The sequence below is a fragment of the Urtica dioica genome, chromosome 4 (genome assembly GCF_054948205.1).
Source record: "Urtica dioica subsp. dioica isolate 48M chromosome 4, U.dioica_male_clone48M_v1_H2, whole genome shotgun sequence".
Classification (NCBI taxonomy): domain Eukaryota; kingdom Viridiplantae; phylum Streptophyta; class Magnoliopsida; order Rosales; family Urticaceae; genus Urtica; species Urtica dioica.
Window position 1 is genome coordinate 18,815,693 of NC_142759.1, and position 17,533 is coordinate 18,833,225.

At 38.9% G+C, this 17,533-nt stretch overlaps 1 protein-coding gene across 1 annotated transcript; it reads left to right on the forward strand.

Annotated features, from left to right (window-relative positions):
* The first annotated feature begins 8,282 nt into the window (after positions 1 to 8,282).
* On the forward strand, positions 8,283 to 10,672 carry LOC149400999 (GTP-binding nuclear protein Ran-3). The gene is made up of 8 exons (XM_089611801.1): positions 8,283 to 8,435; positions 8,586 to 8,655; positions 9,029 to 9,085; positions 9,182 to 9,299; positions 9,576 to 9,665; positions 9,761 to 9,940; positions 10,028 to 10,105; positions 10,231 to 10,672. Exons 1-8 carry the CDS (start codon positions 8,433 to 8,435, stop codon positions 10,298 to 10,300), a joined length of 666 nt encoding a protein of 221 aa, XP_089467927.1. The 5' UTR covers positions 8,283 to 8,432; the 3' UTR covers positions 10,301 to 10,672.
* Positions 10,673 to 17,533: the final 6,861 nt, after the last annotated feature.

Here is a 17,533-nt window from a genome sequence, read left to right on the forward strand (position 1 = left end):
TTGTGGGACGTCCAGGGTTACCATAACCCTATGGGTTTTCGATATTCAGCCTTATCTTGCTGACTTCTAGACGCATATTGCCACATTTCTCTTCGTATTCAGCCACCAATATACCTAGGGCCTTTTCTGGGTCTTAGCACATCATTCTCATTCCTGGAAAGATAAAATAAGGAGTTCCATGAGTCCCTGGTAGCGATTGGCTACATAGATTATCATCAGCAGGTACATGAACCCCATCATTACACGTTACAACTTCATTGTTGTACAGCATGAACTTATCCATTTTCTTACCATGGGCGTCAACCCTCTTAACAAACAGATGCACACCAGCATCATGCCCTTCCTTAATCTTCATGAGGAGGGTCAGTGCAATACTAACACTTACAATTCTTCATGTTATCAACCCTGCATGTACTGCATCTATCTCTACCCGGGATTGAGTCTGTCCAAACGGACTCGTAGTCACTAATGTAGACTTTCAACGAAGGGAAACAATTACGTTACTTGTTCTTCCTAAGTGATAGCCCAGCAAGGAACCATATACACGTTCACAAACTCCATCCAATTTCCTTGCCTCAACAAATTATCATAATCAAGATCTTAATCCTTCGGAGGAAAAGCAAGAAATAGAGTTGTCGCTAGACGCTCATTTTCGTCTCAACTTGTTCGCTTATTCATGCCTTCGTATGCAATCCATTTCCCTTAATTGCTTCAGTCCATCATTCCTTCAATGAGGACATTATCCAACGACTACCTCTTTAAGCTAAGTCTCACACTTCGAGAGTTTCACATAGAGTCATTTCTCTTGCAGTTTCACTAAAACAATTTTATTACATGTCGTTCATGCTCCCAACTAGTCTCCGAGTATATAAGAGTATTGTCTTCAAGGACGATCATGAGTCTATCCAAGAATTCCTCAAACACATGGTTTATCAGGTCTTTTAAACGTTGTAAGGGCATTGGTTTATCCAAAAGATATGAAATGAAACTCACAATGTCCAACCTGTATTCACTTCGTTGTTGTCAAGGTATCTTCACCTTGAATTTTTTTAGCTAATGGTACTTTGATCGATTGTTGTTTTTGTTGGCTGATGGAGTAGACTATTCTCAATATAAGCAACATCCTTAATCTTAATCGTCACTTAATTCGAGACATCACTGTCATTACAAATCTTAGGGTTCTTTCAGCTTACTTAACATACGAAACATGTTGAGCGAATGAACCCTTATCCATTTACATCTTCGAATACCTCTTTGAGTTCTTTCACTACCGTCAAAATCATCTGATACATACCTTATTGTATTGGGGTATTCCGGTGAATCAGTGCCATACACATCTTAACTCCTCATAGCACGGGTATGTATTGGCTTGATCAATCCCGTCGATGTCGCTTACATTTGTTATGAACTCAAAATCGTTAATCTGTAGAAACTCCAAGGTTTTTACCTCCAAATTCATCAAAAAGAACAACCTTCAGAGTAATCCATGAATGTATTACGGCTCACTTCCAAGAGCCCGTAACCTCACCCTTGTCCATGTGGTGCTTCCCAATTATGTAATACTTATTAATCCATTATGAGTATTACGCTATATTGACTCTTCTAGGCTTAACCTAATGAGTCGCTAGGTGTCAACCTTGAACTTAAGCAAGTACGTTCTCAACTATAACGTAAATTCTTGAAGATCTTTTCCTGGACTAAACATGTTACACGAAGGGTTTAATCTTCGGAACATACACGCTTATTGCTCAAGTTCACACCACCCTTCTTTGAGTGTTCGTTTGTACCACAGAGGCTCCACGTTTCTGTATTGAGGTATCTTACCACTTATTTGGTGGGACCTATAACCAAAATAATTTTCACCTCAGCGGTTAAAACGCTGCTCGAAATTAATCTTTCTTGGTCGAATCTTGCAAGCGGTAGCACCACTACCGAAACGGAAATAAAGACTGAGACCTCCAAGCCTCCTTGCCAAATATTTTCCACCATGCTCTGGACTATGAGGGCGTAGATCCAGAGTCTGATCTTACTTCTACTTCACCGACGTGATAACCAACTTATACATATGCTTGATTTCCATTGCTTGATAAGATGATCGAACTAGCTTACAAATCTCACATCTTTGCATTGCGTGGATCTATGTGCTCGCTATCTTCCTTATCGTACTCATGTATTGCCATGAAAACTCCACCAGCTTATAGGTCCTTTAGACCTACTAGTGAACAACAATGCGGCATGTTATGCGTATTCTAGCTACTCATAGCCAATAGCGATGGAACCCTTTCACTCAATTTCTCAACAATTGGTGGGTCATGATTTCTCTGGAACATTGAAGGCTCTGCTTCCAAAATTGCTCGTCCACCGGTTCTCCCACTCAAGGGTTACCTTGGGAAATATGGTAGTGCCGCTTCTTCGCCTTCAATTCCATAATTAGATTAAGAGCTCCAACAACTCATTCTCGACAGGGGGGTCCTTGGACTCGGCCAAACTACTAATCCAGATTGAGCGATCGCATCATCCAGCGATTTTGTTGCCTCTCTTCTCATCATGACATTTGGGCTCTCTAGTCTGTCATTCTCACGATCGCTCGACTTCAGTTACCCGAGTATCGAGGGTCACACTTCCCTCAACTTTTTTTTTTCGAGATTTAATCACCCCAAGTGATACTCAGGTACATTGGAGCGATAACACGTACCCTTACACCTCACTCTGAGTATGTACAGTCTTGCAGGATGGTCTCTTTAACTCGCTTCAACGAGCATAACCACTTATCTCACAAGGATTCTCCATAAGTTCCTTGGCTATCAACTAGTCTGTTCAAAGCTAGTCAAAACTTTTTCTTAACCGAGTAACTATACACTCAAAATTGTTTATACTACCATCCAAAATCATTAGGCGATCATGTCATCTGCAAAGTGATCTTCCGTCGCTGGTCAAGGGCTCTATACCAGATCTTGCTTCTCTTATACGGAGAAGAGATCATCAATCAGCCAAAAGTGACTAGGAATGGGGAGTGGAGTTACTTTGTCATCACATATAAGTACAAAGGTCTGCAACATCATGCATCAACCGATACCCATTCTACGAGGATCTGCTCACAGTCCACGTAGGCATATGTCTCTCTCTAGACTTAAACGTTAAACTGCTTCAACAGCTCTCGAGACACTCCTCGATCCACATTCCACACTTCATAACTGATTCTCAGCATCATGGGTTAGGCATCTTGCCTTGCGCTCCCTCTTATCCAGGGTGAAACATCGCAGAACACATTGACTTATCATTTGGGATACTCTGCCCAAGACCTATTCAAGCCCATCACGGCTCCACAGAGCTCTATGCTCGTCAATTTACATGCACGGGTCTAATGAAACGGAAACAGATCACTAGCATACGATGATAGTTTAAGGATGATTGCGTACCTCCTTCATTAAGGGATTACTCGCGTCCAGCGTTCACTTATCGTGAACTTGGGCTCTTTGCTTCATCTAGAAGCATTAGGAACACTTCGCCGTACTCTAACTAACCAAGCGATCATCCGTTCATAAGCCGACGATCAAAGACGAAGGAGTACGAGACCACAATTACTAGTCCTGAAGATATGGAAGGTCAAGCTAAGAGATCACTTCATTCGTAACAAGAAGACCTTCTTACGATATCACGTTTTGTCGACCCATAGCTCCCCGAATAACCATTTAAAACATGGTTAAGAATGTAGATGCTCAAGCCGTAAACGAAGTACTCAGTCAACCGATAGATCTCACAGTCTACAGAAACGACTAAACCTGGGCTCTGATACCAAAAACTTTGTCACGACCCGCAGGACACCCGTCGCCCTCGGACCGCGACCTTTACCTATACTCATATACTATTAACTCATTCATTATTTATAAACCACATTTTATGAAAAGAGTAGCATTGAAGTCATGAGTAGTTTGTAGAAAAATACGGTAAAATTTTTCTTTTCTTTTTAAAATGCTTCACAACTACTTATGACCGCTACTCGTAAACACGGCCTAGGCCTTCAGCGCGTGTTTACATTTTACAAAACTTTAATAAAATACTTACTTAAAATCAAATGGACTAGAAACAGGGTTCAAACTGGTTTTAAAGAGAATAAAACCTTACATGTCTTTTCTACATGTATCCGTCCTTGCCGCAGGTCGTCATGAGATCTACGTTGACTAGCACTTTCGCTTCGCCTGAGCTTCCTTCATCTACAAGGAGGGGGTATTATGGGGTGAGTCACACCGACTCAGTAAGCAGGATATCTAACCTTGTGCTACATGAGATGCACGAATGCAGATGACAATAGCAGGCAACAGACTCAGCAGAATAGCGATAATTCAGCATCAAAGAAATTATCTAACTGACTAACAAGAACAATATCTTATCGAAGTTCATTCATTCATTCAGGAATCCGGCATTCTCCGGTTCCCTCAAAATCTCATCCATCTCACGCATCCCGGCGCCTTACATCAGTGGACTGGGCCCAATCGACACTTCAGTCCGCAGCCGCTCATGAGAGATGAGTAAGCTATTCCGAAAACTCGAGCCTAGCTCTCGAAAAGCCGAAGTTTTAATGTCTGGGATCCACTAGCACATGTAGGAGGGCCTTGACGCGCGTATGGTAGAGGGGAGCAAACCCTCACCAATCCCTGATTGCTCCAGGGTCCATATTTTCCTCAGGACAGGTAAGCCATTCATCGACTCACCTGAAGCCACCCATCGACTTCCCATTAAAGGGCCTTTGGAAATGCCACCCACTACATTGCCGACAAGGGTTCATTTCGTTTTACAGGAGCTGTCTACAGCCTACCTGCTTATCTTATTACATGAGGAGATCTTATCGGGATAAAGCCCGTCATTAACATTATTAATTTCACTGTATGGCTCTTTAAGTATTTTACAAGGAGTTGTCGACAGCTGTGAGGCTGGACCTTCTCCTAGAACAGTTCCTCTCGGGATTGAATCCGGAGGACACCGTCTTTCCTCCTCCTGTTGTCCTCTCATCAGGACGAAGGGGTAAAACCTATAACAGAAGCTCAACAAAATTTTAAAGGCTTCAAGGTTCTTAACCCGCTAATCGTTTAACCCTATCATTTCATTATCTTATTAGTTAGTGGCCGAAGCCTTATTCGGTCATCTTGTCTAACTGAGGGTTTCTCTTTGTTTTAGGATTAAACGAATAAACATAAACAATTATTCTACTAGGCACCATTCCCCTTTGGCGCCTCAAACCTAAATCCCACTTACCTGGATTATTGTCGCTCTTAAGCTTCGAGCGCTGAACTCCTTATCCCCGGATTGCGTGCTTCCCGATATACCTCCTTCCGAACGTTATCCTTGAGGTTGTCATACGTGCTGGTTCGACTAACTTCTGTGAGATGAAGTAACGTTAGAGTCTTAACCAAGTGTATTTGCCGAACCTCTACGTACAGACGATTAAGGACACAAAAGTCGAGAATATTCAGAGAACCATCAACCTTAACAAAGACTCAAGGCTAGAGAATCTGATCACTCTCCCGAGACTCTAGCAACTTAGAGTAATGAACTACTTTTCTCGAATTCGCTCGACATCCTTAACGGACTCAAAATGTCATAAATAGAAAGTCCGCTTGACTTTCAGACTAGACATGATCCAAATAGGAAAAACGACGGTTTAAGCTTGACTTCAAAGTTTAGAACTCAATTTCACCATTCGAAATGAGTTCCGACTCAGGAACGTTTAACAGCTCAATTTATCGAAAACGCTGGTTTAACTTGACTTTATTCGATAAATTCTAAATTATACTTGAGTGAACGTAGCATATAAATAATTTTTCAAGAACACTCGATATAATAATTTCCCCCTGAAATTATTATATAACCACTAATAAGCGAAAGACTTTTCTTTTAAGAATACATTTCCAATTACAAACAATTAAAATACGACATCATAATACATCTTCAAGCTTCCACGACTTCCGAGCCGCGAGCGAAGACGTTGACTCTTGTACTTAATTAAGACAAATTCCGACGCTCCTCTTATAAATAATGCCCACTCGTCGGCGTTGACCTGTGACATCACTGAGACTCGAGAACGGAGGCCCATGCCAACCGAACTCAACCGCTCGCAAAACAACAGAGGGGTTAATAACAACTCGACTATACTCGACAACACCAAAATTAATCGAGACCCGGTTCTCAGATCTCTGAAAAAAAACACGGCCAGCTCAACATTTCGTATTATTTCAACCATATTATTTCAACCAAAAGAACAGTTACAGATTTCAGCCAAATTCAAATCAACAGAGGCTTACAAACACAAAATGGCCAACGTGAATCATCACCCTCAACATAAATTCAGAATCAATCCAGTAAAACAATTTCAGAATCACGTCACAAAATCAAACTCGATTCCATATCAACTCAACACACGGCCAGCACCAAAATCACACGGCCAAGACCCAATTCAAAACCAAACTCGTCCAAAACCAAGAACAAACATCTCAATCACTCAAAATCCTCATTGAACCCATCTCCAAACATGTGAATATCATCAAATTCGCTCAAAACTAAAAACCCCCAAAACTCCAAACCGAAACCCTAATTTCAGAATTATCAATCTTTCACAAATTTGAAATCAAAAGAAAAGGGTTTCCTACCTTGAATCGGAGTTCTCCGGCGATTTGCTACTCCGCGCGACGGCGGCTGGCAGCAGACGGACCCGCGACGGAGGTGGCTCGATGGCAGAGGCTCGACAACAGCTCTCATACCCATCCTTCTCTCTCTCTCTCTCTCTCTCTCTCTCTCTCTCTCTCTCTCAGTCCCGTGCTCGGTGGCTCTCATTTTCCTGGTTGGAGCTCGCGTACGAGATGGGCCACGGCGGCGGCGCTCTCCTCTTTCTCGGCCGACGCTCGATGGTCAAAGGTCTCGCGAGCACAGGTGATGGCGAGGTAGACATCGATCGGAGGTGATTGCTCTGTGTGGTTCGTCGGTATGTTCTTATTGTTTGTTTTTTTTTTCTTTTTGTTCGTTTCTTCTCTGCAGGTTGACGATGGAGAAGAAGAAGCTAGAAGAAGGAGAGGATAACTTACTTATCCATGAAGGATCTAGAAGTGGGCCTCGAAAATATTAAGCCCATTAGCTCAAAATTGGGCTGAAGTGGATTTAATTAAGAACCGAAACCCATTTCCTAGTAGTTTGTATTTATTTTCCAAATAAATACGCTAACTCAACGAATTATAATTTTCAAAACTCATTCGATTTAAAAAAAAAACTCAAGCCTTAACTTGAATAAAATTCAAAATCCAAATCCATCAATATATTATCATTGAAGGATTAAGTTTATTTCTTGACTCGTCCTTGTCAAGATATCTGAACGTTCAACGTTGAGTTTCAAAACGGAATTCATTGATTCTCGTGCAATCAAAGCACTACCCAAATCCACTTCCTTGTATTCATAATATCGAAATCCATAATTTCCTTATTGATTTCTGGATATTATTGTGAATTTCCTCATAAATTCTGAATTTCACTTGAGATGCGAGACGAGAGAGTATAGAGAGAATATTCTGATTATCTAAACCGAGAGAGAATTGAATTCCCATAATTCATTCAAATCGAGAGAGAGAATAAAATTTCCTTTATTTATCCCAGACGAGAGAGATATATACTTTCATTTATTAATTTTCAAGAGAAAATCATCCAAAGATGACGTTCAAAGAACTGGGTTGTGCGGGTCTCACAGCAGCTCATGGAGGATCATGACAGGGAGATGAAACGTCCTTCACACGCAGAGAAAAAAAGAGATGAGAGAGAGAGAGAGCTGTACATGGCACAATAAACAAGACCGTATGAGAAGTCTTATTGAGCAAGTTTTGGTTTGGGGGCTTGAATGAACAAAATTACAAATTCAAGGGCAAACCCGGTATCAAACTATTATCTCTCCTCAAAACACTACTAAAAGTGTCCAAAAACAAGCTGCCCTATATTTTTGTCCAAATCATTGAAATGAGTACTAGATCCGGTCATTTCCCTTAATTTTTCTGCCTCGCCCATAAATATGTTTTATTTCTGCCTCCCCCATAAATATGTTTTATTTCTGCCTCGCCCGTAAAAACGACAACCTGATTTTCGTTTTGTTTTGAGGTGTCCCGTTTTGGAAAAAAACGACAACGTTATTAAAAAAAAGAAGACGCATGGAAGAAAGAAAGAGTTGGGTTCTAGAAGATCTCTTCTAGAACACAGCCGAAGGTCGAGAAAAGAAAGTAGACAGATCCAACGGCTAAGAAACTAGCGTTAGATCAACGCAAAAAGAGAATCAAAGGCTTATAATCAAAACCCAAAACACGGAAATCTCCCATAAACTCTCTTCCATTTCCTCTAAAACCCCTCTCATCGTCTCTCCTCTCAGCCGTTTCTCCACTTCATTGCAACAGAGCTTCGAATCCATGGTTAGTCCCTCGCTTTCTCTCTCTCTTTCTTAGTCTGTTACTCGATTCTAGGGTTTTCATTTCCAGAACCGAGGTGTATTCTCAATTTTTGGCTGAACGTTCTAAAATTTGTCGAGGGAAGTTTCATCGTGGTTTTTTTTTTTAAATCAGGCTTTGCCGAACCAGCAGACCGTTGACTATCCGAGCTTCAAGCTCGTCATCGTCGGAGATGGTGGCACAGGTAATATCTCGCTGCTCTTGTCTCCTTCTGATTAGCTTGTGTTGATAACCCCGCGTATGGTTCTTGATTTATTTGTCATGATTAATTGAACTAGGGCTTTGTTTATCGAATTTCGTATGCCCTGTTGTTTCTTGATTCAAACGGATTGCTAAATGATCAGTATTTTGCTTGCAAAGATTGAAGTGTTGTTTACATTTTGTTTAAATCTTGGAAAATTTTACATTATTTTTGGAAGAAATAATTAAATTTGTTTGACTTATATGCCATATCTCCTAAATATGTTATTTTTCCGATTGCAACTTGCCATGTGAGATTGTGATCATAATCGTCCAATTGTGATCTTATTTCTTTTCTTTGAATTCAATCTATGCAGGGAAAACTACTTTTGTTAAGAGGCATGTTACAGGAGAGTTCGAGAAGAAATATGAGCGTAAGAGCCTCTGATAGTGTGTTTTTAATTTTGATTCTTCATGTGTGTATCTTATTTTTATTTGTTTGTTCTAAAACTATTCCTGTTTGCGTACAGCCACCATTGGTGTGGAAGTTCATCCGCTGGACTTCTTCACGAACTGTGGGAAAATCCGCTTCTACTGCTGGGACACCGCCGGACAAGAGAAATTCGGTGGTCTACGTGATGGTTACTAGTAAGTGATATTTCTCCCACAAGCCTTGCTTTGGATTTTTCTTGTCGATAAATTTTGGTTTCAGCGAAGATAATTTATGATTCTCTCTTGTACATACAAAACAATTTCATACTAAATATGATGACACTAGTGATTGATTGGCATTTTCGTGGGTCTTGTCCGAACACTAGTGCCATTGGTGTTGCCTCATTCATCCTTTATTAAATTTATTGTTTCATATGTGCATTGGCTTGCTTTCACATCCAAGTCATTAACCTATCTTTTTAATGTGCACAGCATTCATGGGCAGTGTGCTATCATCATGTTTGACGTGACGGCTCGCTTGACATACAAGAACGTTCCCACGTGGCACAGAGATCTCTGCAGGTTCGTAAACGTCACCGCCGATTCATATGTTTTATAACTGCCTTTGTGTATTCATGGTATCGAGTTGTTCTGTGGTGTGTCCATGAAACTTGCAGGGTGTGTGAGAACATCCCTATTGTTCTATGTGGAAACAAGGTCGATGTGAAGAACAGGCAGGTTAAGGCCAAGCAGGTCACCTTTCACAGGAAGAAGAATCTCCAGTACTATGAGATCTCCGCTAAGAGCAACTACAACTTTGAGAAGCCTTTCTTGTACCTCGCCAGGAAGCTTGCTGGGTAAGTCATCACTATTTTCTACCTTTTTTTTTTTAACTTTTTACTTTTTATTATCTGAGTTTTCTAATTGTGATGATGATGGTTTAGAGATGCCAATCTCCACTTTGTTGAGTCTCCCGCTCTTGCCCCTCCAGAGGTTCAAATCGATTTGGTAGCTCAACAACAGTAAGTCATTTTCCCTTTACCTGATGAAAGAATGCTGATCACCCAGAAATTATTGATCTTTCAAATTCAAGCATGTACCTTTTATCCAGTTGGTTTCTTACTGGGGTTGTTTTTTAACATCACAGGCATGAAGCTGAGCTTGTTCAGGCCCTAAATCAGCCTCTTCCCGATGACGATGATGATGCGTTTGAGTAAGCGAAGATGCCAGGATTTTGATCTCTTGGGAATTGGCATGAATTTTAGGCTCTTCTTCTTTTTCTGCCTCTCTTGTTTCTCATTTTGAGCTGTGTGTACCGTTAGAGAGTTTTCATTGATGTTTTGACATGATTTGGTGATTGTCAAAGGAAGGATAGATATCTCTCTCTCTTCGCTCCTCTTTTTTCATTTTCTTTTTCTTTTTTCTCCTTATTTCGTATGTATTTGTAGGAAAGATCATTTAGTGATATTCGGATTTGTCTATGTTATGAAGCCTCTATGATGATGGCTGTTGAGTCTTTCTTGTGCCTGAGAATTTTCTGTAAAACTTCCATTCGGATAATTCAATGCCTTTTCGTTTTATTCAACAAATTAACTTTCTCAGCTCAGTAGAAAAAAATAATCCTCGTCGATGGAGTCACGTTCCTTTTTCTTTCGTTTATCAGATAATGGCAAATGACTGGTACGCTTTATTATTTTAGACCGTGTTACAAAATGCATAGAATACGTACGTGGAAGTGTTTTAGTGTTCTATGGATAAACGTGTACAGTGGACAAATATTGTTTTGTGCTCCACTGTATTTTTTTGGTGAATTGGAAATTACGGGCCGAACTCTCTGGTCTGGATATGGAAGTCTATAGTCGTTTTTAGAAAAAGCCCAATTGCATTTGCAAGAACATATGTCCGTACAACGTAACGAGAATGATTTGCAAATCAATAACACTAGACTCATATGACACTAGACTTTTCAGCTTGAAAAAAAAAATGGACGCTCCGAAAAGTATGATATGACACAGTAATGGGAGCGTAGTGCCAAAAGAGGGGGGAGAAAGGAAATCATCAAAATCCGGAGCAATAAAGAGGAAGTTGTGTTTCTTCATACAAATCTCCCAAGAAGACACGCAAACAAAAACCATTAAAATTTGAATAACCCACTTGCCTCTGTCTTAGGAACCCAATCCCAACACAAACATAATACAAGATAATTCCATAATAATTGTTTTTTTTTTTTTTTGAAGTACACGTAACGTAACACAACAAACAACAGCGACACAGAGACACAAAGCGCAGTGTAATGGTGTGTGAGTATTTAAGTAAAAGTAGACCCAGCTGGACTGGGTTTTTGTGGTACCCTCAACCCCGATTACGACTTGTCTCTTTCCATGTCTCTCCTCTTTCTCTCTTCTCTTCCAAGCTCTGCTCTTTCAAGCTATCAGAAACATCCACTATATATATACCCACACACCAACACATGTATATATATGTATTGGCCACCACTCACTAGATAGGTACATCTTTCCAACCAAGATGTGGGCCCATTTGGTAAAGTAAAAAAATAAAAAGGAGAAAGAGGGCTCTTAGTGATATGGCCTGTGGGGGTCCTTATTAAGGACACTGTCCAAAATTTCAGGGGCTCATATATATCCCTCCAAAACCCAATTGACACAACACAAACAAAGCCAAACTATATTTTGAATTTTTATTTTATTTTTGTGGCTTTCAGAGTGTCGGTGGGTGGTCGGACTGGCTATTGGGCTATATAGGGCCACTAAAGCCTACAGAGGGCCCTAAATAAATAAAAACCCAAAGCCCTGATTGCTTCTTTGCCTACTTCTTTTTATTTATTTAATTATAAATTTGACCTAAAATTAGATAATGTATATATTTCTTTTCACAAGTCCGATTCTATTGCTATTATCCTGAATGGGCTCTATTTGCAATGACTATTGCTGTCTTGCTTCTTTTTGGTGAAATGGCAAATCTTTCCTTTTCATTATGATGATATCTATCATCTTGTTTAGTTTTGTGTTGTGTCTGACCCATTGTGTTTTTTTGGTTCTTGGCCTTCTTTGTATCTTTCTTGCCTATCACTCTTCTTTGCATTCAACCCGAAACAAAATTATATAAAATTAATTTAATACATTAGATTATATGTGTGTATTAATTGGTAATGAAATGATTTGGCGGTTTTTAGCTAAAGCGATTGACGAGCTTTGCACATGTATGTGTCGATCCACAGCACCTAACTATAAAACTGAATCCCCCTCAAAGGATTTCGTTTTCATTAGAAGAAGAGAAGGAAAATAATAAATGCTTTTGAATAATTAAATGTGAGGGAAAGGAAAGTGTAGTAATTGAAGATGGTGACTCATCGTCACAAGGCCATCATGTGATGATATGAAGCTTATGTTTTATATATTGTTAGATATTTTTTTTAGTTAAAAGGAATAAAATAAAATGTGCATTAAGAGAGGAAGTCACCAATGCTCATGGTGGGGTATCAGAAGAATCACAATATCATATATTAAAAAATATACGTATTGATTTTTTGATAGTGCGTCTACAAACAAAGTGAAACAAAAATAAATGGATTTATGTAAAAATAAGTGGATTTATGTAAAAATGTTTTCAAAACAGGACATGTTCTGAAAAGAATGCATGTGCGAGAGAGAGAGAGAGAGAGAGAGAGAGAGAGAGAGAGAGAGAGAGAGAGAGAGAGAGAGGCAACTGTCATTGTCTTTCCCATATGCATGTATTCCTCATTGTTTAGTATTAGAATAGGGAAACCTGAATTTATTGGCTCCTTTACCTAGCTATCCATATAGCTCTCTCTCTCTCTCTCTCTCTCTCTCTCTCTCTCTCTCTCTCTCTCAAAGCTTAGTTGTGATGATCTGGATTCTCTCTAGCTTTCTGTACTTGGAAATCTTATGCGTTATTTACACTTGGAAAGATCAAGGACTATTGAGCTGGTCCCAAATTAAAGTTTTTGGGACTTGCTCTTGTTTGCCATTCACCCATTAAATGTGACAGATAAATGTTGGTTTTTTTTAGAAAACAAATTTGGTGAATTTTGTATACTATAGTTATATATCTATATGGCAGTAACAACTTTTTTCTCAAACATATATAAATTCCGTTAAATGATAGACAAAATGGAATTTTGAGATTGCCTAATAATGATTATCTACGGTACAATGGGGATGTTGATTGAATGGGATTTGAGGAGTGAAAACAGAAAGAGATTACTAGTCAAATTCATGAAAGTTACATGTCGATGCTTAGATGAATAAATCTTCGGCTCTTTATTATATAGGCTATGCTAAATATATAAATTCATTCGTTCCACCATTAATAAATAATAGATTTTATTGTAGATTTCAGCATAAATTACAAAAAAAAAAAAAAAAAAAAAAAAAACTTTAAAACTTTAATGAGAGTTGAATTCAACAGCTCCTAAAACAACCGGGAAGGTTAAGAGAAGGTTTCGTTATAAGAATAATACGTGACATTTGTGCTTCTATATATATACAATAAGCATAAAAATAATTTCGGGTGTCATATCTTGGAATGACATTGCATTGCCATTTTCTTTCAAATTTTGGCAGTATCCTGCAAAAAGTAGATAGCAATCCATTGTTGTTTTTGTTCCCCTTTTTCATGACTTCTTTTTGATGTATGCGTAATTACAAAATCAATCATATCACATTATTATGCTTTTTTTTTCTTTTTTTTTTATCTAAAAAAGAAGATTGGAGATTTGAAAAAAAAAAAAAAACAGAAAAGGTTACACCATACTTCATTCAAATGTTTTCTATTAAAAGTACAACTCCAAAATCGGTTTAATTAGCTGAGCTCTTCAATGTCCTTTTTAGTTTTGATCCTCAACCGCTTTTGGAATATCATGCAACATATATAGGTAAGCATGATTATAATGAATCAAAAGCAAAACAACAAAAAGGTCACTCATTTATAAAATTATCTTAAAACCTTGTCATGAATGAAAAAAATATATCCAATGATAAATAAAGTGTCCACTAAACCAAATTAGAAAGCGAGGATAAATATGATCAAAAGAAGGGTAAATAAGGAATAAGAGAATCATTGTCACAATTTCAAGGTAGATTACACAGCCATTAAAGAAGGAGACAAGCAATGGACAAGAATAGTTTTATGGGGACAATACATGTGGCATGACTTGTACTAACTTGCGTATTAGGTTCCCACATATAATACACACTAGTTAATTTTGTTACACGTACATTTTTATGAAATTGCGTACGTACCTATATTTTTTTTTCGAAACATACGTACGTACAAACATTGCTTTGTTTAAGCACTCTTTCTCTCACTACTACAAATTAACATATTGGGTGCGGAACGGTATTAGGTGCGACACCTAATAGTCGCACCTAAGCCCATATTAGGTGCGATATATCGCACCGGATACTCATCCGGATGACTAAAAATTTCGTTAATGTTTAGTGTTATTCGGTGCGACAGTGTCGCACCTAATATGAATTTGTCACACCTAATACCTTTAGGTGTGACATTTGTCGCACCTAATACCTTTAGGTGCGACATTTGTCGCATCTAAATTCATCCTGGCTATTGGAAGGAAATGGAAATTCCATTTCCAATAAGCTACCTTCCATTGCTTATTGGAAATGGTATTTCCATTTCCAATTTTGGTGCCTTCCATTACTTATTGGAAATGGAATTTCCGTTAAGCTTAATGGAAATCCATATTTCCATTAATTTCCAATAAGGAATTAAAAAAAATAAAAAATCAAATTTAAATGTAAATGAAAGGGACTAAACTGTTAAAATTTTAAAAGAATGTACTAATATGTAAATTGAATTTCATCTTTATTAATAACTTTTTAAAGATATAGTATATTAGAAATGTTTTTTTTTTCTTCTCTAAAAGTGTTTTTTCTCCTAATGTATTAGAAATCTCACATCAAAAGTGAATAAAAACTAAAATATCAAAATAAATTATAAAATCTTACATTAATCACTGTATAAACTAATGTTTTTTCGTGTTTATTAATAACTTATTTGCTACAAACAAAATAAAAACATTACATATCAGATTTCATATCAAAATAAAAACATATTAAAGTAGTTTTTTTTTTAAAACGTGGACATTACCACGGAGGTTTTATTCATAGACTTCACTTATGGCAAAAGAATACCGTGGTTTCACAATGAGAAAAAAAAAATTAAAGACGAGATGATATTTAATTTACATATTTGTACCTTCTTTTAAATTTTTAACAGTTTAGTCCCTTTTATATACCATTTAAATTTGATTATTTATTTATTTTTAATTACTTAATGAAAGCAAATGGAAATATGGAATTCCATTAAGCTTAACGGAAATTCCACTTCCATTAAGCAATCTTCCGCCCCTGCCACTTCCGTCAGTCACGCGGAACACGGAATTCCGTGAGGCACAAACATGACATGGAATTCCATCCTTCCATTAAGTTCCATCCCGTGAAGCCACCATGACATCTAATACCTTTAGGTGCGACAAATGTCGCACCCAATGAGTTTCAAATTTAAACTTCCCTGCTGAATCCCTCCGAAAATTTTCGGATCTGGGATTTCATATTGGGTGCAACTTAGTCGCACCCAATATGATTATTAGGTGCGACAATGTCGTACCCAATAATTTTAGGGGTTTTAACCCCGAGCCTCTTCTTCTCTTTCACTCATTCGCTCTATCTCTCTCAGCCAGCCCCGTCCCGCGCGCTCTCTCTCTCTCAGCTAGCCTCCCGCCCCGCGCCCCGCCGGCGGTGACTAGCCTCCCCCGCCCCGGCGCCTGGACCAGCCCGCCGCCCGCTCCGGTACGTCTCTCTCTCTCTCTCTCTCTCTCTCTCTCTCTCTCTCTCTCTCTCTCTCTCTCTCTCTCTCTCTCCGTCTCACCGTCTCTCAATCTATCTCTCTCTCTCTCTCTCAGCCAGCCCCCCGCCCCGCGCCCCGCCGGCCGTGACCAGCCTCCCCCGCCCCGCGCCCCGCCGACCGTGACTAGCCTCCCCCGCCCCGCCGCCTGGACCAGCCCGCCGCCCGCTCCGGTACGTCCCCCTCTCTCTCTCTCCGTCTCACCGTCTCTCTCTCTCTCTCTCTCTCTCTCTCTCTCTCTCTCAGCCAGACCACCGCCATGCTGGCCGTGACCAGCCTCCCCCGCCCCGCCGCCAACATCAGCCCCCCGCCCCGCCGCCGCCTACATCGCTCTCTCTCTCTCTCTCTCATTTTTTTTAATTAAAATAACCTATTAGGTGCGACAAAGTGCACCTGATATGAAATGATCCGCTTGGGCATTAGGTGCGACATGTCGCAGCTAAAAGTGTCGCACCTAAAGGTATACATATTAGGTGCACCTAATAAACTATTAGGTGCGACTTTTGAGGTATTTGGTGCGACAATCGTCGCACCGGATGACTATATTTGTCTTAGTGTCTCTTTCTCTCTCTCTCTCTCTCTCTCTCTCTCTATACGAAGTTTGAAGCTGAAGGAAGGTATATGGATAGTAGACTAGTAGTTATGAGTCATGACTTGCTAAGTACATGATACATAAAGATATAAGCCATATGGCATTAATTATTTATGTTATGAAAAGCGTTATTCTTTTATACCCTTTTCATATTTTTTTTAAATGCTCCACATTTAACACATAGAAAGAGATACATTGATTAAAATAAAAACTAGAAATATGACATAATGGCTACCGCTACTCTGAAAAAATGGTGCAATTTAAACAAAAATATCTTATAGCACAAGTAAATAGATTAGAGGTTCACAATAATACCCCAAGATTAAAAAATAAATATTAACAAAATAAAGATAAAGTACATGATGTATAAAGAAAAAGATGGCATGGCAATGGTTTGTGTGTGTGTATGTCATATGATGTCCATTGCGAAGCACAATAATTAAATTACAATGAGGATCTATTCATAAGAAATTAGCTTCGACAACGTGTAAGTCGTGTTACAACTAAGATTATTCAATAATCATCCGCATAAAATAGTTTTCTAGTTGAGCTTGAATATGAATTGTTTGACCTGACTTATGATTATTTCAATCAAATTATTGTTGAAAACATAAGCTCTTGGAAGTTGCACCATCTCATTGAAAGTTGCACTATCTCTTGGAAGTTGCATTTTTACTTTCTCATATATGTATATTTCCTAGATTGTCTTCATTCTTTCAATTCACAAATGTAATTGTTTATTCTTTTCCTCCTTGTATAAATAGAGGTTCTTCTCTCATATAATATAATAAGTAGAAAATATTTCTCCATATTTACCTCTCTAAATTTCTACATAGTATCAGAGCCCAGAAATTCAAACACCATGAACTCATTTGCCCTTAACACACTTCGACCACTGCTCAAACCATGCCCACTCAGTTAAGTTCCGATCAATTCTCCCTATCACGAGTCA

What these genes read in the sequence shown, in the direction of transcription:
- LOC149400999 (XM_089611801.1), top strand. An exon ending in CGTCGGAGATGGTGGCACAG is followed by an intron (nt 8,656 to 9,028) that starts GTAATATCTCGC and finishes CAATCTATGCAG; the next exon opens with GGAAAACTACTTTTGTTAAG. An exon ending in GTTCGAGAAGAAATATGAGC is followed by an intron (nt 9,086 to 9,181) that starts GTAAGAGCCTCT and finishes GTTTGCGTACAG; the next exon opens with CCACCATTGGTGTGGAAGTT.